At 36.9% G+C, this 23,808-nt stretch overlaps 2 protein-coding genes across 2 annotated transcripts; one reads left to right on the top strand and one right to left on the bottom strand.

Annotated features, from left to right (window-relative positions):
* Positions 1-453: 453 nt before the first annotated feature.
* On the bottom strand, positions 454-11,110 carry gpr142 (G protein-coupled receptor 142). The gene is made up of 3 exons (XM_081392484.1): positions 10,987-11,110; positions 6,767-6,914; positions 454-5,002 (listed from the first exon to the last, which is right to left on the bottom strand). Exons 2-3 carry the CDS (start codon positions 6,897-6,899, stop codon positions 4,050-4,052), a joined length of 1,086 nt encoding a protein of 361 aa, XP_081248610.1. The 5' UTR covers positions 6,900-6,914; positions 10,987-11,110; the 3' UTR covers positions 454-4,049.
* Positions 11,111-18,701: 7,591 nt separating this feature from the next.
* Positions 18,702-23,751, top strand: btbd17a (BTB (POZ) domain containing 17a; the record flags this gene model as incomplete). The annotated part of the gene is made up of 3 exons (XM_081392719.1): positions 18,702-18,774; positions 20,358-20,640; positions 22,665-23,751. 3 exons carry the CDS (start codon positions 18,702-18,704, stop codon positions 23,749-23,751), a joined length of 1,443 nt encoding a protein of 480 aa, XP_081248845.1.
* Positions 23,752-23,808: the final 57 nt, after the last annotated feature.

The following is a 23,808-nucleotide window of genomic DNA, read 5'->3' as shown; positions in this document are numbered from 1 at the left end:
TTTATTTTGTAATTCAGGACAGTCAGGACAGCATGCAAGCAACCTGGGGTCAAAAGCCTTGCTCACATGATCCTCTTTCACTCTCCCTTATACGGTCTTGGATTTAAACCCTAATCTGCTTCTGGTGCTATTGTGTACTCAAAGTATAACCATATGGAGGACTTTGTCCATTTTTTTAAGATTACAATTATGATATACTCAAAGTAGAATGCTAGCAGACTCATTGTTTCTTTTCCTGTCTTTTCCTGAATGTGTTCTTACTCACACAACAGGATATTGTAGTTATCGCACAGTGTGTTTTCTTTCCTAGTTTGACAGCAAAGAAAAAATAAAGAAAAAAAGAAGAAATTCAAAGAAACCATGTATCACATTATCTGAACGTTTTAATCACTGAAATGCAACAGAGCTTCAGGCTTTTATTTTGTAAAGGACTCAAGACACATAAATAGATCCTCATATCCATTTAATTTCCAATCAAAATGCAACAACAGTTTATCAGTGCACATATTCAATTACACAACCAAAAGAAAGCTTGTGTGTCAAAATACACTGCTACTTTTATATGTACACTAACCAGCCAAATTTGACCCCTTGCAACTGACTGCAAACTCCCAATTTTCATAATCCAGTCAAATCCCAATGGAAAAAAAAATCCAACCACATAATTTAACATCCACTGTAAAATTATTTTGAAGTTGCTATTTTAGTCTTTCTACAGAATTTCATATTTTATTCAATTTGTTACATGCTGTTTCTTTTAAATGATTTGTGAAATTTACTAGCATTTTTAAGTGTCAATAGTTTCAAAGTAAATCCTACACCTTTTTTTTTCAGTGTACAGGGTTGTGAATGTCATGTTTGTCTGACCAGATAATGAAGGTAAAGTAGAAAAAGATACATAGCAAGGACAAAACCGTGATCTGCAGCTGCTTAAGACGCAACAAATCTAAAGCTGACCTCAAACAGAGCAGGTGATTTATTGTCTTAAATATTCTGACTCTTTCTTGCGCTGTCAGCCGTCTGCTCACATTAAGGCTGTAACGATAGATGTGCTTTCTTCTCAGGCATCTGTGTTTGTGATGCAGCGGGAGACTTTTTTCAAAGAGACAACATCTGATAACATCTCCAGGGCCAGAGGCACCCTCTCACGATAGAGAAGGGAGAGAGAGAGAGCTAGAAAGAAAAAAGGAGAGAGAGAGAGAAACAGGATGCAACACTGGGTGCTGAGAAACACAAGTGCACTAAAAGGACAAGAGAAGAGTTCGTAACCAAAGCTCCAGATAACAAGTGAGTTTTCCCCCCAGACCAAACAGTTAAAAACTTTCCTCTGAAATTGAACAGACCTTTTAATGTACCTTTTAGCCAAGACTACACTTCATTAAATCATTAGTCATAATTAAAAAGACCTTCAAAACACATTTAGATAGAGTAGTGCTCAAGGACTGATTTAATTGATTCACGCAGTCTCTCTTCCATCAGAAACTCAAATTAAACTTGCACAAAGTTAAAATACATTTTATATACAGTCGGCAGGTGTGTAAGCGAAAACATCAAGACTTGGTCATTGTATCACATTTTACTCTGCATTTAGATTGAGCTTGTATATCTAAATAAATCTGAATCTGTTCTCTTTAAGCACACACTGGCAAGTGCTGCACGATATCTGATCAGATAACAAATTACAGTCATTTAATCGATTCTGGTCCGTTCTAACAAATTGAAATTGTAGCTGTTGCTGCATGGGTACGTGCACAGAAGCTCAGGGCTGGCTTTATTCAGCAGACCTTGAGCTCCTCGGATCGGCGGTCTGTTTGTACAGTGGCGTCTTCACTCGTTGTGTTCCCACGTCGAAGCCCCTTTTAAAGCCTCATCCAGTCGCCATGCTATGAATGCACAGCTAAGCCAGCAACTGCACTTTGCACACCGGGGTTAAAAATGTCAACCATCTTGTTCTGCTTCACTGGACGGGCTGTGAAAGGGTTGAACTTAGTCATGCAAAATAACCTACAGCTGCAAGAAAGGTCTCAATCAGAACGGTATACGCTTATGTACGTCGTCTTGTGTTTGAGGAGAAAATTAAATGCTTATCACATTTGTTTCTCATATGGAAAATTATAAGTGTATAATGATTATGATGTCTTGATTGGATTTAATTTTTAAGATGGCTTCAAATCTAAAGCTGCTTTATAGTACACCCTCAGGAAAAATGGTACAGCGCTGTCACTGAGGCAGTACCCGAAGGTACAAAAGTGAAAACTTACCCCTAAATGGTACATATTAACAGTTAATAAATTAATGAGTGAGAATAAAAGAAAAGAGTGTTAATGAAACACTATTGTAAAGAACTTCATTCATTTACAATATGAGCAACATTTATAAAAACACAATATATGACACATATTTTTGCAATATCAAAATACAACATTCAAATGGAACAGTTCACCCAAAAATATAAATAAAACTGACAAAATGTACTCATCCTTGTAAACCTGTATGAATTTCTTTCTACCAAAAGTGAAATTTTTAAAATGTCCGAATGTGTATTTTGATATTTGTAAACAAATTCAAAGAAACAGAGAGTATTTTCATATAATGAATGAAATTCCATCCTTTTTCTCACACAAAGCTATCTTATACGGCTTCAGACAACCTGGATTATACAGCATGAGTCATATGAAACGTTTATGATACTTTTATGTTGCTTTTTTGTTTTGTTATTGTGGTGCTTGATCTCGATTAGTTTCATTATATGGAAAATAGTTTTCCTCCAACCTGAGTTTCACAGAAGAACGTAAGTCATACAGTTTGGTAACACAACCCAAATGTGCCTAAAAGATGACAGAATATTCATATTTCCACCTATTCCTTTGAAGGTTAACCATTTATGTTAAATGACAAGACAAAATACTCATTTAATGAGCCAAATATCTTTGTTTCATAAATACTGTAGTAAGTTTACTTGTCCCCGCAGAGGACAGGACAATAAATAACACACTAAACACACTCTATTCTGGAATGGTTATTTCTTGATTGTTAGATGCCCAGACAGCAACATAGTGTCGGCCCATATCCGGCCCACATCTGGTACTCATGGAACCCACATGCACCAGATGTGGCCCGGATCTGGGCCGACACTATGTTGCTGTCTGGGTGTGATGTCCTGCAAACCTTACTTGTTTTATCAGCAAGACAAAGTTAACATTTTTGGGCTTTTGTTTAATGACCATAAACTGTGATATCTTGGGTCACTAACAAGAGGACAGATAAGATGATGAACAGTACCTGTGGTACACATTAGCATGAATGGATGACTGTTTTTATCTGGATATGTTATTATGTGGGAAACAAGTCACTATTTTTTCTATTCTGTTTGGTGACGCCAATCACGCAGTGTTACACACTAAAGGTGCGGTCACATATCGTTGCTCTGCAAAATTTCACGGCCGAAATCCAGTCATTCCAATAAGAATTTGCATAATCAAGGTTTTTGCATAAGGGTGAAAAAGTTACCTATACTGATTTTACTCATATTCAAATTGATTGTGTGAATTTGCAGTGCTGAAAACTGCTTGGTTTGAAAGTGACTTTTGAGCTGTGCTTCGCACTTTTTTTGCACTTATGTGACTGCACCTTTAATCTTTCAATCCACAAAATTCACAAATTAGAATTTTTCAAGTTTTTCAAGTTTCAAGTTAATTATAAGAACAAGACTGGGATTTAAAGGGATAGTTCACCCAAAAATGAAAATGCTGTAATAATTTACTAAAGTAAACTGCCATTCCAAACCTGTATGATTTTTTCATCTTCAGAACACAAAAAAAGATATTCCAAAGAATGTTTCAGTGGTTTTTTTTGTGTGTGTGTCAAAAATATGGACAAAAAAGATAAGTCATGAACACTCAGACAGCCCAGATCCGGCCCACATCTGGTACTCATGGAATCCACATCTACCAGATGTGGCCCGGATCTGGGCCGACGCTATGTTGCTGTCTGGGGAGTAAATGATGACAGAATTTTCATTTTTAAGTGAACTATGCCTTGAAGCTAGACTATATCTTGATGTCTGCCCTTTTGGGAGAGAGAGGGGTGATCTCTCGCTGGGAACGTTTGGTGCTGGAAATAGAGGAGGTGGAGGCATTGGCAGCGTTGCGCTGGTGATGAAGTGGCCGGCGTGGGTGCAACGGTGACCCCCGGAACAACAGGACGTCCCTCACTGCCGCTCTAAAGGGTTTGCTGACAAAACAGTACAGAAAGAAATTCACAGCAGTGTTTAGCATGGCTAACATGTTGGCTAAGTCGTATGCTAGATGCACCCGCCAGTCGTTGTGCACCGATGACACGTAAAGATGGTAGAGCACCACTCCAGTACGAGGCGCCCACAGTATAGCAAACACAGAAGTCACTGCCAAGAGCATCGCTGTGGATTTACCCAGCTTGCCTGGCAGTGCCAGCTGTTGCCCACTCTCGTCTTGGCACATCTGCTGCCGCTGTCTCTTCCGTAGCCTCAGAATGATCAAGGAGTTTAGCACGAGGAAGATGCAGCACGGAAGAAAGTAAATAATAGTCACGTGGGTCCAAACCAGGGCGGTGTCCAAGTTGTTGGGCGCGTGGCTGACCCTCCACATGTCCGACCACCAGAAGAATGGCACGCCGGATGCCAGTGCCAAAGTAAACACCACCACGATGATCCTCCGGGCCCGTGCCGGGTAGCTGATCTGTCGGTGGAGCAGTGGGTGGCACAAAGCAACGTAGCGGTCGACCGTGAGGGGTACGGTGGCCCATATGGATGCGTGATTGGCGGAAAACTCCATCATACTGACCGAGCGCAGCAGCAGCACAGGGACTTCTCTGTGAAACACGGCCGTTTCCAGCAGGAAGCCCACGAAGATGATGAACAACTGGCTGAGGATGTCCGAGCCGGTTAGAGCAAGAAGATACACGTAGAGGGCCTTCTGGGTACGAACTGCCAGCCGGTAAAGAGCCACCAATGTCAGGATGTTCACTGGGGAAAGGTGACAACTGGAATTAGAAACGAGAATTGAGGTAGACGAGGATGGACAAGGCATAAACAGTGAGGGAATGAGGCCAGAGAAGGGAGAAGGAGAAGACGGAGATTGGAATCAAAGGCATGGAGGGAGTAGACACAGCAGGATTGATGGGAAGTAAAAGATTAGGGGTCATATTTACAGAACATGGCGGCCCTCTGAAACCTTTGCCCTGATTTTCCACAAAGAAGAGATTAAGCTCAAGTGGATATATGCTTTTGCTTGTTGACAAGACAGGAGATAAGTGTATTTTAAGTTTTTTTTGTTTCTTTTTTTTGTACTAGAACTATTTATAGAAAAAAAATCTCCATTAGCAGAAAAAAATCTGATAAAAATATGCAGAATTTAACTATGATGGAACTTATTCAAATAAATTTAAAATGTTCATGTTGTTCCAAACCTGTACGCTGTAATTTTTCCATCACACTTTCCTTACAGTTTAGTGACCATGTCATAGCACACTAGAAAAGCATGATAAAAAATACAAATACATAATGAGAGAATTTTTATTTAAGGTTAAAATTCTGTCATCATTTACTCATTTCAAACCTATATGACTTTCAGTGGAACATTTTGAAAAATCATTGTGTATTTTTACATCTATACAATGATGTTTTAGACCATTCAAAGTCTTTTTTGTGTCATACTGGTTTTGAACAACAAGAGGGTGAGTAAATAATGACAGAATTCTCATTTTTGGGTTAACTAGAGATCTCATTTTATTGGCCATCTGGTAAATTTGAATTGGCTGTTGTGAATACTAAGCATCTGTCCGTGACCCTGATCTGGTTTTTAGTGGTACGGGTTTCAGCTTTCAAATGAGTCGCTAATTAATTGTGATTCGTATATTGATCTATCACCTTTCTTGTCATTAAGCAGCTGTCAATCTGTTCTGGGATTGGTGTAGTAAAATGTTTGTGGATGGTTAATGATTTCTTGTCTGGTCTGATGTGTCTCACACTGAATAAATCTACCATGTCCCTCCTCCATCAAACGACTCAAGGTGAAGAAGATCATCTTCCCATGTTCTAAAAATGTGTATCTTATAAATGGAACAATTTATGCGCCATGGTCAATATTCAAATAAAATCGTATTTTAATCTTATCTTAATCTAAATACTCCATAAGTTGGAGTTTGAATCAACTACGTATGCTGAATTGAATTTTGAATTACAGAAGTCAACATTTGAAGTGGATCAAAACCTTTCATCAAAGTTACACATGAATTTTGAACAATACCCGTTCTTGTCTTAGGACAACTTTAATGAACTTTTTGGATCCACTTTAAATGTTGACTACTATAGAATGACAGGATTGGGGAATTTAGAAACATTAAAATTAAAAAAACTTAATTTCATGAGCTAAATCATGCTGTTTTGCTAAAATTTTAAGACACTTAACTTAACTTCCCAGATCAATGAATTAACATATTTAAATTACATTAATACATGTACATCAAATGCAAAGTCTATTTTAAATGCTGCATAATTAATTCAGGAAAAAAAAGACGTTTTATTTCAAACCACTGCAGTGTCTTGGAATTTCATTCCATTCCATCATCCTTTCTTTAAATTCAATCAAAAATCGCATCTTGATTTTGACCTTGATTCTTAACTTGAAGTGCTTTCTCAATGCAATGTACTTCTCAATTTCTCAAAGGTGTACAAACCTGATTCTAACCGACCCTTATTTACATAGGTGTTAAAATGCACATCTCGTACCTGGCACTCCAACACACAACAGAGCACTGTAGTAGATGACAGGGATGTAGGCCAGCACACACTCTGACCTCTCCTGAGCGCTGCGCTCATCCTCCCGCTGGCCGGGCGCTGTGCCATTGTGCCAGTCAATCATGGCCTCTGAGTTCCTCTTTTGAAAGGAAAGAGAACAGGAAGGAAACCTTAAAACCTCTCTCTAGTGTCTGAAAATGTCACTTTGAGCAACAACTGAAACCAATGTGAAATGAACCTTTTTGTGTGCTGAACGTGTTTTGTCACGGAGTCTGCAGTGCAGAATAATGGAGCAGCATGGAATTTTACTATGCTCCGGTCCTCTCGCCGGGTCATTGTGCTAATGACAGAGACAGCTTGCCCTCATAGGTTAAAAACAGTCGATTAGAACAGATGGAATGAGTGCACAACACTCTTCCTCATTTACTTGTCTTATCTTTCCACTTCTGTGTTTAACTTTGATTACTCCCATAATTGCCCCCTAGGATGAGGTAATCCGCTCAGTGCCAAACATGTTTATTTGCTTTCAGACCCAGTGCAGAGAGCAGAAATGATAGCTTTGCTCTGTATATTTCCTTTTATTGCATGACATCATTGAGTTTTACGAACAACTTCCCTAATGTGCTTTGGTGTCTCTCCTGTAAAAAAAAAAATAAAAAAAAAAAAATACAACAACTGTGCATTTTCCTTTGCAGTGTGCATTGTTTTGTGATGTCATTGGAATTGAACTGCAGTATATATAAAAGCCATTCATTTTTCCTCCTGGCAAACAATATGAGAGGGTTTTTGTTGTGGAACATGATTGCCTGCTATGATGTTGCTGCTTCATCAACTGTCCTGCTTAGGTGAGCAAATTCACACTGTGGGTGAGAATTGGAGAACGCAGGAATGATTGGTCTTCTGTCACATTATAATTACTTCTGTCTTTGCCCTATTGGGGATTTATGTGGAGACCAGAGTCTTTGTGATTGCCTTAGCAATTCACATTTTCAATTTCTTTCATTCATGTGGATTTATCATCATTTAATTTAGGAAAATCCGTAAAAATCTGTGTTTTATATGACAGAATGGTGGTAGCCTACTATGTTTTGGGAAAACATTTAATACCCATATAAATTATTCAAAAGGGGTGTATAACCCATAAATACATTTTCACAAATATATGGTGTAAAAAGAAATGCTTGAAACAGCTTAAAAATATCTTAAAGCAACTGGTCATTGAAAGAAAATTTTGTTTCAATGTTGTTTATCCACTTTTGTTATTTCCTAATGATAACATGAAATAAAAAAGGACATCTGTCAGATGTATCAAAAATTCTAAATGATTTGATAGTTTGGGACCAAATGCTGTTTTTGGTGAACTTATATTTCAAGTATAAATATTTTTAAGGGAATATTCAAATATTTTTTTTTCTTACAATATCAGGGTTGAATGGTTGAGCTTGTCAAATGCAGACAACGGTAGATTTGAGAAGTTTCACAATGCATTTCTGAATAAATAATGATCCACAGATAATTTCAAAAAAGATCACTTGTACGATCTCACTGGTAAAATGCAAGAAGGATCTTTTAATTCCCACTTCCAGAGGAGCATAATCCCATTATTATAGACATTATGTTGTGATGAGACTTTTATGGCTCTTTGTGACCCTTCACTCTATAGTTGTTTTGATACAGAAGCTGATATAACTGATAAATCTTTAACTACAGGTGAGCGTGTGCTAGGTTACAGAAGAGAGGTTTTCTCTTAAGTACTTTACTACTGATATTGTTCTCCCTTCTGAAAATATATCTACAAACAAATCATCGCTCATTTAAGAGATCCACAAGCAATGAGGAGGAGCATGTGTGTGTTTATATGGGTCTCTTTGATTGTGTTTATATGATATGCTGCTTGTTCTGTGAATCTGACTCTATGTAAAAATGTCAGGTTCACCGGTAGGACCAATATGTTTTCCCAGTAGAGCATGTGGTAACTGGACAGCAGTTGAGAAAACCCAAGTGATTATGATTACAAAGCTGTTCAAATGCTCATTGCCTCTCTTAGAATGAGGGGGTGATTGATTTTGGTGGTTTCAAGAATAAAATAGATTTTTATGGAGAGGAACCTTGTTCTCATGCATTAGACATGCCTGTTAGCGAAAGCCTGTAATATATCCATATTTCCTTGGGGAAATCTTTTGTGATTAGTATCCTCTTTCTCAAAGCCAACCCTCTTTATAAGAATAATTTTAAGGGCTGGGCTATATAACTAAAAAAAAAAAAAAATTTCAGCCTTTTGGCGATATCACTATTTATATAATTAAATGGTAAAGTCAATTTCAGTCAGGAACCATAATTCCTTTTTGCTATTACGTACGCGTCCTTATATGGATGGTACCATCGTCCTTGAGCTCATATAGATATAAAACCAAGCCTTGTAAGAGGTCAAATATGGTAAAAATAGGGATATTTAATAATTTTCATTTAAATACACCAATATCTCAATAAACAACTATTCGTATTTACATTTTTATATATTTTAATATAATAAAATGTACACACATGGACTTGAATGAACATTTAAGTGATAATGCAAATGAATAATTGAATCAGAGTTTTGAACTGATTCATTAAATTAAAATTTTAACTGATTCGCATGAATGAATGAATGAATCTTTTGCAACTGAAGTTTAAATAAGAACCTTTGACATCCATTGAATCTTTCCAGTGCACCAAAGGTTCTTTATTGGAAAAAAGCTTTTAAAATGTTCTTCACACCAAGAAAAAAAAAATTGTTATTTTTAGAACTGGGGAACCATAAATGGTTCTTCTATTGCATCACTGTGAAAAAACCCTTTGTAACCTTTCTTTTTAAAGCTCTCAAGAGTCATAAGACAAGGTAGGATTGTGAAATTAGACACTGTATGACCAAATAAAATAAAAAATGCATGAAATCATGCTGATATTCACAATTAAAGAAATTAACTTGCTGTTTTTTTTTTTTTTTTTTTTTTTTTTTTTTTATGTAAATCTGAACTGGCCTTGCACTGTTTCCCCATGAGAGCTTAATTCCAAGAACAGGGATTTCCAAAGTTCCCATCCAGAGACTACCAGTATAGGGTCTCAAAAAGATTCATATAACTTGTATAAGCTGTTTAAGCTCAAAGCATGACATTGCAGCTTATAGCATAGCCATGTTTTCCATCACTGCACTAGTTCCCATTGCGTCCTGCCTATACCCACACATTCTATGTTTGTTCAAAGAATCAGCGCATCTGATCTGCAGACAATAATGAAAAAATGTTTTTTGTGGCTCTATTTACATGCGAAATCACCTCATTTTGCTGAAGTATATAAATAGCCACTGTTGATGTACAGGGAGTCAAATGTGTAAGGTTTCAGATCTCTCTCCATGGACTTTCTGCTCTAATGAACACGCTCAATTATTCATATTCGGCTGGTACACCTGAGACAATAGTTATAAGCTCAAGGACAATGGTATAGCAATACCATCCATATCAGGGTATGCAGGGAAAAGAGTGTTTCTTTGCTTAGGAATAAAGAAGATGAAGGATACAGAAACAGGGCTAAGGATGAGGGATGGAGAAACATTTCAACAGTCTTGAAATTCGCAGTCTTTTGATTACATAATAGCGCTCAAAAACAATACCACACATTTTTAAGGCTATCATATGGTTATACATATGGATATCCTGAGAAAATATTAAGATGACAAAACACAAGAGGACACAACACATCAAGTAACTTGAGTTATGTGCAGAGCAAATCAGTTAACACTCGTTTTTTTTGCACTGCCAATATATATATATAATATTGGTAAATTGTAACTCTAAAAGGCTTTGCATTATTTATGCAGTCAAACAGTATTGTGTGACACTTTCATGCTAATTTGTCTCTGGCATCGTTCTAAAATATGATTGCACATGTTTAGACTCTCACACGTCATACAAAGTAGCTAAAGATCTTTATTGCACTATAACATTTTTTTTAATACAGCAATATTACTTTAAAAAAATAGCCTAAGTGCTCCACCTGTATTCACTATTTAATACAGCAAATACTTACTAACAATAACTGTAAATGCTATTGATGCTCTCACTATGCTCTCACTCTCATGCTCTCTCCTCACTTAGATGAATTCACTTAGCACTCTCTTAAATACAAATAAATAAAGATTCTCCTAAATAAAGGCTGATAGCTTTTCTTACCCTCACAAATGGCTGCAGGTCCCCATCCGTGGACTCTTAACACCCGATGCCCAGCCAGGCAGCCCTTGAGGAGGACAGCGAGGAAGACACACACATCACTGCAACCACACACTGAGTTCAGGAGGAGGTTATGGAAGGAGCTATAGAGAGATAGAGAGAGAGAGAGAGAGAGGGAGGGAGGGGTTAAGCAAGGCTGATTTCCACAGGGAGATTTTTGGTAAATGAGTGAAGCATTGAGACAGACATAAAGAGATCCATCTTTCAGAGAGAGGTCAGTACAGCAGAGACACATGAGGAAGAGGGTGTATTGTTTTACACTGCAGCGATGCCTTTAGACCCATGGGAGCTCTTATCTGGTGTGTGTGTGTGATCATTCCTCTGGCTGTGATGTAAATTTAACTTGAACTTAAAAATAGACTTTGTGGTCCTCTTTAAGCTTTTACCATTTGAATCAATATGTAGATTTGTACATTTACAGAAGTAAATGGCGCTTACCTGCACAGAACTCACTGTCACAATGCTATAGGGTGTTCAGGGTGGTCTTTATGTGGGTGATGTGGTGTATTGGGAGGTTGCCTACAGGAAAAAGACATAATAGTTCTGGTCTCTAATAAATGGTTACACTTTATTTTAAGGTGTCTTTGTTACACTGTAATTATACATTTAAGTACACTGTAAAAAATTTGCTGTAGTTTTTGCAGCTGTTTGCCAGTAACTTACTGTAGATTTAAATTTATGTTATTTACTGGCAACAGTTTGTTCAAAGTTAAATGAACATTAAACATTAACAAGTCTTTGTCTTTAAAGAATAAAATTATAAAATAACAATCTAATGCAAAGCATTCTGGGAACCAGAAATCTTCATCAACCTTTTTCTGTTTTTTTCCTTCAGATTTTGGTTCCCAGAATGCTTTGCATGAGGATGTTATTTTAGTTTTATTCTGTAAAGATAAAGACTTGTTAATGTTTAATGTTCATTTAATTTTGAACAAATTGTTGCCAGTAAATAACATCAATTTAAATCTACAGTAAGTTACTGGCAAGTAGCTGCCAGTAATACTGTAATTTCTACAGATTTTTCTAACAGTGTACTGAGTAATATTAATGTACATGTACAAACTAACTAAGATATGTAACAATGACACTGTAAAATAAACTGTTACCTAAATCTTTCAATGTAAGCTTTTGGGATAATTTATAAATTGTAAGTGTAATCACTTGGCAAACTCAAGCCCCTCAAATCTTAAAAAATATTTTATTGTAATATTATTTATATACAAATTTGGTATTTTGAATTTTCCAAATTTTCCAAATTAGTAATTTTCCCATTTTTTAATTTTCATTTGAGTTTCAGCATTAATAGTGTGCTTTTGTTATTTTATTCTTTTAGTTTTTTATATTCTATTTAACTTTAATTCTATTTAACTTTAATTTATATCTATTTCAGTTTGAGTAATTTCAGCATCGACATGTTTTATTTCAGTCAGTTGTCAAGACATCATTTCTCATTTTTTTCATCTTCAAAGTTTTTCATCTAATATTTGGGTATCAATTTATTTTACATTACTGTTTCGCCTTAACCTATTTGTACTAATTATAGTAACAACAATAACTATAGGTATAACCCTGAACCTTACATTGTAAAAAAAATTATCAAAAAGTTATGATAATATATGTTTTTACATTGCTCATCAGAATAGTTAAGCAATTTTCAACTTTTTTATACATGTATAGCCTACACGATTCTCATTTGTTTAATGCAATTTAAGTTGAAATGACTTAAACATCCAAGTTGATATACTAAGTACACTGGAAGTGCACATAAAGTGAAAATAAAGATTTAATAACACTGCTCACGAAGTCGCACAATCTTAGGCATTTTATTTTTAGGACCAAAATCCATAATTCTCTATTAGAAATCTAAATGTTTTCTAGATTAATTATTCCCTCATCAGCCAGAAACATCATGTCTCCAGATAGATGGAACAAAAAGTACATGTAAACCACCATCTGGACAAAGAAGGACAGAAAGGGATGCACGGATGCTCTCTCTCTCTCTCTCTCTCTCTCTCTCTCTCTCTCTCTCTCTCTCTCTCTCTCTCTCTCTCTCTCTCTCTCTCTCTCTCTCTCTCTCTCTCTCTCTCTCTCTCTCTCTCTCTCTCTCTCTCTCTCTCTCTCTCTCTCTCTCTCTCTCTCTCTCTCTCTCTCTCTCTCTCTCTCTCTCTCTCTCTCTCTCTCTCTCTCTCTCTCTCTCTCTCTCTCTCTCTCGTGAATACTCACCACTGAGTGTTCATTTTGATGAATGCTCTCTGAACTGGCCTTAAACCACAGCAGAGGACTGGCCATGCAGAAAATGAGCTGAGTAAACTCTCTGTCATTGGTCATGGTGTCAGCAGTATGTATTAATATTGTATAGGTGTGATAATAGAGAACAATCTTTGCTATAAATATCTATATTTCTCAATATAAAGCTGGTTGATCACTACAGAATGTCCAAATTCTGAGAACATACACACACCTCTGGGGAAAAAGCCCCTTTTTATATTTCCAAATATCACAGAATCAGAGAAAAATATGGAAAAACGAAATAAAATATCTGAGTAACTTTTTTAAATATGGTTTTCCCATTGATTGACTGACTGACAGCTCTCCTTGTCCCCATGTTGAGCGAAATTGTGAGTAAGGGCAGAGGCGTTGTGTGTAAACATGATGGTTATTGTAGTTCTAGACTAAATGTGAGCAGGCATTTACTCATCTCACTTGCACAAAAACAGATTCAGTATTCCTCAACATGAATAAAAACGATATACTGAATATTACGTAAACCAGCAATCATTAAATATGTTAAAAAGCACAATGTATTTAATCTCACTTTATTAGCCAATGTCTTTGCCAAGTCTTTTGGTTATTAAAAAAAAAGCAAGCCCGTGGGAAAAGGTAACACAAAAGTATAACACATTACTTTCCATAAATACTAACTAAGTAACAAAAAGAGTAGTGCAATACTAAAACACAGGCCTTTTAAAAGTAACTTTCCCAGACACAGGTGACGTATATCTGAGTGAAACTGCTTTTAGAACAAGAAAAAATGTAGGTCAGGGACTGATTTTGTCCAATTGAAAATTGAACACTATATTCCATAAAAATAATTGTCAATCTTGATCTCATGAGATGTAGGCTATATGATTTTAAAAGACAGCTATATGGGAAGTGGTCAATCTCTCAAATCTCAACTTCCATAACACAATGCGTAGGAGTGAGATACACTCTACACAAGAGCCAATAAACACTGCTGTGATGTAGAAAGGGGTTATGTCCACTTTGTCCACTGCTTTAATGTACTCTTTTTGAAGAGTGAAGAAGAAAAACTGTCAACACAAACTCATAAAGCACTTAAAGTGAAGAGTCCTTTGGTTCAATCTAAACACATTAATTCATAACAGCACGTAATGTGATTGCTGTGAGCGGGGGTTCACGGAGGCTAACATTATGAATGTGAATTTAATTACCTGTAATTTCTGAGGCATGTGGGGGAGATGAAGGGAGAGAAACAAGATAAAAGGAAAAACACATGAATAAGTGAGAGAGCTTTTTTGTGAGTAATTATGGATTATTAAAGCTCTCTTTTGTCTGGATAATAACAGACAATGCATTTCACAATGCAAATTTCGTTGGGGTCCCATTAGTTAATACATTAACAATTAGTAATACATTTGTATTTATTCATCTTTGTTAATGTTAATTACAAATAAAACATTTCTTTGTTAGTATGTTTGCTCAGGTACATGCTATAAATGCAACTTTTGATTTGTATATTAAATGTTGAAATTAACATTAACAAGATTAATAACATACAAGTTATGTCAAAGGTGGACTGGACAATCAAAATAAAGTGTTACCTTAATAAATGCTTCAAAATAAGTTTTCAATGTAAGTTTGTGTTAAGTACTGTTAATAAATGGAATCTTATAGTAAAGTGAACTCAAATTTCTATGTAATCAGGAGCATTTATAAGCATTATAAGCATTTCGTTTGTAACAATACTGCCCTCTAGTGACATTATCCATTCAAGTTTAGTAAAATGCGTTGTTGTTTTATAACTCCTGGCAGATTCCACTGAATGGCAACCTAATGTTAAACCAAAACTCAATTCAAAGGAAAATTAAATGAAACCAATTTATTCATGACAGAAACAGCACAATATACAGCTGAAATGCAGTAGAACAGATACATTGAGGTGCCAAGTGGGTCAAACTATTATTAGATAGTGAGATAAATCGAATTAGGCTTGCTGGGTCACTCACTGTATCACTGGTTTTGACATTGTCATCAACAATGATCAATATACCAGCAGGCTACATGCCTTTCTTTTTACTTAGTGGTTTAAATGCTGGAGTATAAATTATTTGTATATAATAAACCAAAGGCTGGTCACATTGTATATGGTATATTGTATATCACATTGTATGGTCACATTGTATTGTTTATTGTATATAATAAACCAAAGGCTGGACAACTGATGTCGTCAGTTGTCATTGCTCTACATGTACATCTAAAAAAAAGTTTAAAGGTATGATTTCTGCTGCTAAAAAGTCAACATACGTACTTCTACAAAGATTATTGGAGTATGCTTTACAAGAAAATACTACTTCAGTATTTCTACTTAAAATTAGTGTGGACTTGATAATAATACGGCCTATATACTTGCCAATGACTGTCTCTTTCACCTGAAGATGAAAGCTTACTGCTTTATTACACTGTCTATGAGTCACTGTATCACTCATAGTTACTGTTCTAACACTCTACAATAATATTGACTGTTCCTAGGACAGGTCAACAATGAAACAATACAGACATTTAGTAAGCCATATAAGGTATTATCAGATGGTCATTATCAGATGACTGTACATTATCCTGCATTCTTAAAAAGAAATAAATTTTATTCAGCAAAGGTGCATTAAATTGTTCAAAAGTGACAGTAAAGAGTAAGACTTTCTATTCTTAAAAGAATCCCCAAAAAAAAAAAAAAAAAAAAATTAAGTGCTGAATAGGTTGAAGTGAAGCACATGATTATAAATATGGGTATAAATGCTCTCTGTCATTGAATTGACTGCTGTCTTTTCAGGTCTGTTAAACTTTGCCTGTGCATTGTCCTAGTTAAAATCAAATCAATTTTTATATTCACTCAACCGAATCCCGTATGATGTAGCCTTAAGAGGAATCCATTCATCACTATCAGTCTAGATCAGGATCACAATCGGGCTGATATAGCTTTAGGGTTTCTCCTAAGTAAATGATTTACTCAAATTTTACTCGGAAGCTCATCTCACACACGCACGGCACACATCCGTACACTTGCACAAACACACACATATCTGTTCCTGCTTTTGCCTTGTCACACAGCCAAGGTTCAGGCTCTCTCAGCACATTTCTCCCGCTCCTTTGACTGGCAGTAAACAAGTGACATAACCTCTAACTAGAGGACTCTGCAGGAGTGGATGTCCTTACACACAGCGAGAGAAATAGACTCCAATCCTTCTTTTGATCCTGAGTGTGGACAGCATGTAATAGAAACAACATGTTCAGTCTGGCTGAGTGACTGGCGCAATGCTTAACAGTAAAATACAGTGTACAAGGGTGTCACATACTTCTATGTTTAGACAGTCCAGTTACAACTTCTCATACGAACCCTTAACCCTAATAATAATCTGCTGAGTGTTTTCTTTAAAACAAGACCAAACTTAGGTCTATATTCCAACGCATTCTTGAATTACAACCATTTAAGTTTGAATAGTGCATTTTAATATCCATTCTCAAAAAGGGGGGTGACAGTTAAGGGGTTAAACTTCATGTTTGTGCAACAGGCATGAATGATATCTCAAATTGAGCAATTTTGTTGTGCTAATCAAGTTATGCAATTTTAAAACAATAGCTCACCAAAAATTCAAAAATCTGTCACTTACTCACTCCCAAACCTGTCCCTAACCTGTTTGAGTTTCTTTTGTCTGCAGAATACAACATTCATTTTAATGAACGTTTCAACAGTTTTTGTCCATACAAAATGGAGGCTCGTTTCCGCTACGGTATAAAAAATAAAGAAGGTAATTGCGACTTTATATCTCACAATTTGAACTTTATAACTGGAAATTCTAAATGTATAGCTATAACACAATTCGGAAGGAAAAAAAGTCAGAATTGCGAAATACACTTGGAATTGGAATAAACTTATGTAAACTCGCAATTTTTCTCACAGTTGCAAGTTTATAACTCACAATTCTGACATCTTGCAGTCTTTGAGAATTGTAAGATATAAACCCGCAATTGCGAGAAATGAAGTCACAATTGCGAGATATAAACTATAACTTACTGAATTAATTTGTTTTTATTATTACGTGACAGAAACAAGCTTCCATAATACAATGAAAGTCTTTCATTATGGGGTAAATGATGACCAAATTCTCATTTTGGGGCAAACTTACATTTTTAGATTCTATTGGAATCTTTGGCTCCATGAAGAACCTTTAACAGCCATGACACCTTTTCAATGAACAAAAGGTTCTTTATAGACCTTATGTAGGCCCACCCATTCTGTCTTCTGGTTTGTATTTCCACAGCATGAAGGTAAGATCTTACAGATTTATGAATGAACCCAAATTGTTATGACATCTGCTTCAAACATAATGCTCATGATAACTTTTCGTACATTCTCATATTTTTTCCCACCACCATGACCCTTTAGGGGCTCTGTAGTTTTCTCTAGTCAAGTATCACTGATTTTTTTTTATATAGACAGATAACTTTTATTAAATGCCCATCTTGCCAGTGGTCACCGTGATTTTGCCAAGTAAGACATATTTTGTTGATCCTGGAACAACATTCCTATCTGAAAATGTAGTCCTAAACCTAATATACCATAAGTTATCCCATTTCCCATATAACTACACTGAAGTAGGAGCACCTAACCCTGGTTATAAGCCTAAAACTTGACATAAATGTGTCCCTCAAATATGATTGGTTGATTGTAATGTTACACCAGAATGAACAAAGATGTTGCATGTTGTACTTGTTAAAATCGCTTTCCCCTCTTGGCCAGTAAGCAACCATACTAACTCTCTGGCATCACAGAAGTGAATTATCTACAGGCAAGTACGGTTTTACTTTGAATATTTTTTTTCTTCAAATTCTTTTTAAAATCTAGTTCGACGTAGTTCCTAAAAGCATGCATTAATTTATGCATGCAGATTTGCATAAACACACTTGCAACTCTCAGTCACAATTACAGTCCGTGATTAGAATTCCACGCTTGCTCTGCCCGAACAGCTGAGGCCTCCTCTGGATCTATGTCATACAACATTCAAAAAGAGAAAAGTCAAAATCAAAGCCGTCGTCATGGCAACTGGCGTTCCTGCCCACCAAAACGAACTCCCCACCCCCCACAGGTTCCACTGATCGATAGGATATTGTGAGGGTGGAACTAACCCAAAACAACCAGTAACCTACATACTAGTTATGCACCATAGTCTATATGCCTCATAAAGGGGGCCGACAGACCATCCATCATCTACTGAAGAGGAGGAGGAGGAGGAGGAAACAGAAGAAAGACAATTAAATCAAGGAAGAGTAAAGGGTTGAAAAGAGAAAGAAAACAGACGAAAATATATAGAATAGAGACAGGAAAGAGAGAAAGAGATCAAATCCACTATCGGACAAGAAAAATGGCTTATTTGTTGTTTGCCCTGCTCTTCTTGCTGTTGGCCACCGGGTCTCATGTGCAACCAGTCCATGGAGGTAAGGTGACTTCTCTTGCACTTTCTCCCAGACGTTCGGAAATAGCGTCAGAAGTATTGGATTTGTGGATGGAGGTATCCAGAACTCCGGGTTTCATCTGATGGATGACAGAAAATAAATAGTCTGGGTTGTGAAATCTGCACTTTGCAAACTTGCATGTTAAGAGACATTTTAGCAATGATCAATTGATCAAGATCAAGGATGACAGCATGTTTTAGCATGAAAAATAATATCCAATTATTTTCTTTCAAATACAATGACTTACCTAATCATGTCTGGCTAGTAAAAGACAATTCAATTGTTGTAATCTGATGAAAAAAAAACGAAGCATTAGCGATTAAGCCTTTCCTTTGATTTCTGTTATTATGTTGCATTTCATTACAAACCTGTTTTATGATTCATAATGGCTTGTATTTTATGTTGTAGTCATTGGAAACCAGGGCGCTATAATGATTTGTTCACACGCACAACACACACTGCAATTACACCCGATCACAACTGAAGTCGGATGATCATTTGAGGGTGCAGAGCCAAACACTAGTTCCCTTCTGGAAAAACAAGAAGGTTAAGACCGTTCTGGTATGTGAAAAATAAGCAATGGAAAAGAGGAAACGCTGCAAATTAACGCAGAAACATGCAAGTTCAAATTCTGAGGTGAGATGTGCAGAGAAATCTCATTTAAACTGGAAGGAAGCAGAGAGTTCTGAAAATGTAACATAAAAACAATGACATAAAATGAATAAATGTTTAAGATAATCAAATAAGATTATATATATATATATTTAAAGTATGTAATAAATCATGTGATACTAAAGACTGGAGTAATTGCTGTTAAAAAAATCATCTTTGCACTCTTAAAAATATGTTAAATCATCTTAAAATATGTTAAAATGGAAAACAGTTATTTTAAATTGTAATAATATTGAACAATATTACTGTTTTTACTGTATTTTTGATCAAATAGCTTAAATACAGATGCACATAAGAGAATTCTTTCAAAAACATAAAAAAATTACAGGCGGAAAACTTGTGTTTTTGGCCGTTCGTTTACTCGAAAAAGCCGTTTGGGGGACTGAAAACGCAAACTTTTGAAACGGGGTTTTAAAGTGCAAATTTGTGAAAATGGTGATGTCATGCACTTGCATATTACGTTTTCAGTCTATAGGCGCATAGTGTTTCTTTACAAAGTGACATCGCCAACTACTGGCCTGGAAGAATAACACGGCATTTATTTTTTAGTTGTTTTCACGGATCAGTGTGCACGGGACCGTTTTGACAATGTTGTCGTCTGTACGTAAAAAAAACGCATTTGAGTTGCTCAAATTATTTGAGTTACACCTGTTCTCTGTTCTGTTTATGATCTCCTTCTGCATTTAAGCCCTTAGTTTGCCTCTGTTCTTTGTCTTGCGATAGTATTGTACGCGTGTAGTGCTTCTATGTTCCTGTTGTCTATTAAAAGTTATTTGATCCTCTATTCCGCGCCCTGTATCTCTCTCGCTTGGATTATCTAGACACGCACACTGTGACACCCATCACCAGTCACTGGACATGAATAATTCCACTTCTTCCCCGTCGCTCTGCAGGTTTGAGGGCAGAGAGACTGGAAGAAAGCACCACAGAAGTGATCAGTCACTCCCAGGGGCTGTTGGCACGGCTGGAGGGCCTTCTAGTGCTGGGGAATAACAGTGACATTTCCCTACGTGTGGAAACGGTGAATGCGGATGAGGTCAAGGTGATCCAAGCCCACACGCTGGTGCTTTCACTGCAGAGTCGAGTGTTTGAAGAGATGCTGAGAAACCGAAATAGTAGCACGCTAGTGCTGCGAGAAACGGCAGAATGCACTGCTGTGTTCGACAAATTCATCAGGTGAGAAGCATTGAGTTAGAGAAAGTTGACATCTCCTTTTAAGGTCTCTCACTCTTATCTCATCTCATCCATCCATCCATCCATCCATCCATCCATCCATCTGTTTTATTTTTCTGTGGAACACAAAATGAGAATTTTTTTATTTGTTTTACCATATAACAAGACAATGACTGCCAGGCTTGAAAATGGATTAAAAAAAAATACTCTATCGTTGTCTCTATTAACCAACATTAAAAGAGCATTAAAATGTCTCTTTGTGTTTCAATAAAATAAAATATATTTTTGATATTATTATTATTATTATTATTAAGGTCAAACCGAAACTAGAAAAAAGTAAAGCATTATAAACATGTTTTTAAAAAAGCATTTGAATTGGGAGAGACTTTATTTGGGTTTGAGACTTCATCAAACTGAGTTAATAGAACTGTAAAATTGACATTTTAGGAAAAAGCCTGCATTGCTGTATCGTCCCAAAACATGTTAGGACATGACAAATTATGAGAACATTCCCATCCCACACATGTCCAAGCCTCTCTCTAATGGCCAATGGTGGAACTGCAATCTTGCTGTCAGCAGCTCAGACCCCACAGGAGATAAGCTCAATGAAACACAACAATATTTCAAAATGAACTCTTTGCTCTTATGTAATGAGAGCACTTTATAATGAGAAGGGCCGAAGTTACAATGGTGAAGTGAAGCTAGCGTGAGAAGATGTTTTGGTTACAAGAGCGCATGCCGCCTACACATTTATTTTAAATGAGCTGGAGTTTTTTTGTTTGGGGTATTATTTCCTTTATAGCGATCCAAAGGATAAGACAACAAAGATACAATCCCCAGCAAAAGAGGAAAACAAGGCAAATTTGTGTTGGAGACAGAGGGACAGCATTAAACTACAATGGTAGAGATCAACAAGAGAAATGCATTATTATTAAAGAGATTTATATTTTTATAATAGAACTTGATATTATTTTATCAGGTAACAATCCAGTTTGGCTCACAGAGCCAATAGACGCCATAAATTAGATTGTTTTGCAAAATTGTGGAAAACAATTGTTTTGCAAAAAAAAAAAAAAAGTTGGCTCTTGTTCAATTCATGATATTACATATGAATTGAATTGGACACACCCCACAGGAAGCTGAATTGGAATTTGAATAAGAATGACAGGAAGAAAAAATTGCAATTCAATCATTTTGAAAAAGCATGCATATTTATTCCCTGATACACAACACAGTTTTTCTCAACCAATATTGCTTAAAGCACAGCCAAAACAATTAAAGGTATAGTGGAGGATCTTTCTGAATTTTAGATAAGACCCGCCCTCTCCACTTTTTGAAAAGTTTGATTGATTCACCAGAATGATTGACAATTAGGAGGACCAATAGTATAGGTGATCCACCCGGAAGTAAAAAATCCTCCGCTATACCTTTAATAAAACCAAAATGTTGTCAGCTTTAGCTTTATAAAATAATGTGTTAATAAAGATAATTTATCAAACATAAATGTATTTAATATTCTGCTATGCATATCTCCTTTTGTTTTCTATGAAGGAAAGGAAATAAATGTTTTGTAATTTATGACAAATATTTCTTAAACCTACAGCCAAAACAACTAATACAGCCAAAATGTTCACCACAATGTTGTCAAGTTTAGAAAAAATAAATAATTGATAAAGTTAATTTATTAATAAATGTTATTTACTAAATATTCTGCTATGTATATCTTCTCCTGTGTTCCATTAATAAAAGGAAATAAAAGTTTTGTAAGTAATTACAAATACTTTATTAAACCTACAGCCAAAACAACTAATACAGCCAAAATATTCACCACAATGTAATCAGCGAAGTTTAGAAAAATGAAATATGAAATAAAATTAAGGTTTAAAAAGTATGTCATATATATAGCAAATACATATAAATTACAATTACGATTCTGTTTCTTGTTCAATTCAAGCTCAGGCACTGCAGAGAAATGTAAAATTCCTATAAAACACAGTTTGATTCACACATTTTCTTGCGTTTTGCAGATATCTGTATTGCGGTGAACTCTCGTTGCAGTTGGACCAGGCCACACCACTGCACAGACTGGCTACCAAGTACGGCATCTCCGGCCTCCAGCAAGGACTGACCCAGTACATGAGCCAGAACCTGGCCAGCGATTCTCATGGCGGTCACGTGGTGGGTTGGTACCAGTACGCCATGACGGTGGGCGACACCCCGCTGAGAGACAATTGCCTTCAGTTTTTGTCCTGGAATCTGTCGTCGGTTCTTCAGAGTGCCGAATGGCCGTCGGTTAGCGTCGAACTGCTAATGACCTTCCTGCAGCGCTCTGATTTGGTATTGAAGAACGAGCTGGAGCTGTTTGAGGCGCTTGAAATCTGGATCGCCAAGAATGACCCGGATAGCCTCACGGCAGAGAACGCCCTTCGCCTGGTGCGTTACGCCATGATCCCTCCACGCGAGCTCTTTCGCTTGCAGCGACAGTCGCCGGTCATGACGCGCTACCACGAGTCGGTGCGTGATCTTCTCTATCTGTCCTACCAGTTCCACTCAGCTTCACCCCTTCAGCTGGCCAAGTTCTTCGACATGAACTGCAGCCTCTTCGTGCCCCGTAACTATCTCTCGTCCATGTGGGGCTCTCAGTGGGCCATAAGCAACCCGGCACGGGACGACCGCAGCTCCAGTTTCCAGACCCAGTTGGGTCCGAGCGGATTCGACTCCAGTAAGCGGGTGACGTGGAACGCCCTGTTCTCGCCCCGCTGGCTCCCTCTCAGCATGCGGCCCATGTACACCGAGCAGGGCGCCATGCAGCCACCGCGGCCCGACGGAGGAAGTGGAATCGCCCGGCCTCGTATCATCATCACACCTGCTACTTCCAGCGCAGATTTTGCAGGTGTGAGCTTTCAAAAGACTGTGCTCATCTTTACAAAGCAGAAGGGCAAGCTTGTGGTGAGGCATATCTTCGGTTTCCACCAAAGCACAGAGGAGGTGGGGGACTTCCTGGCTGACGTGGACCTGCAGTATCGCACATCCGAGTACCTGGTGGATGGATCGCTGTACTTGCACATCATTGTAAAGCCTATTTACCAGACTCTAATAGCAACTAAGAACTAATGTGACAGGCACATTGGAGTAGGATACGCATGCATGATTTAGAAGGTCTATACTTTT

This window comes from Scardinius erythrophthalmus (assembly GCF_964197995.2).
Source record: "Scardinius erythrophthalmus genome assembly, chromosome: 18".
Classification (NCBI taxonomy): domain Eukaryota; kingdom Metazoa; phylum Chordata; class Actinopteri; order Cypriniformes; family Leuciscidae; genus Scardinius; species Scardinius erythrophthalmus.
The sequence above is the reverse complement of the archived record's forward strand: the minus strand, read 5'-3'. Positions and strand labels throughout refer to the sequence as shown.

Excerpts from the sequence above, each read along its gene's own strand:
- gpr142 (XM_081392484.1), bottom strand. The coding sequence starts at position 6,899 with ATGATTGACTGGCACAATGGCACAGCGCCCGGCCAGCGGGAGGATGAG. Across the intron at positions 5,003-6,766 it reads GTTGTGTGTTGGAGTGCCAG|TGAACATCCTGACATTGGTG; the intron begins GTACGAGATGTG and ends ACCTTTCCCCAG.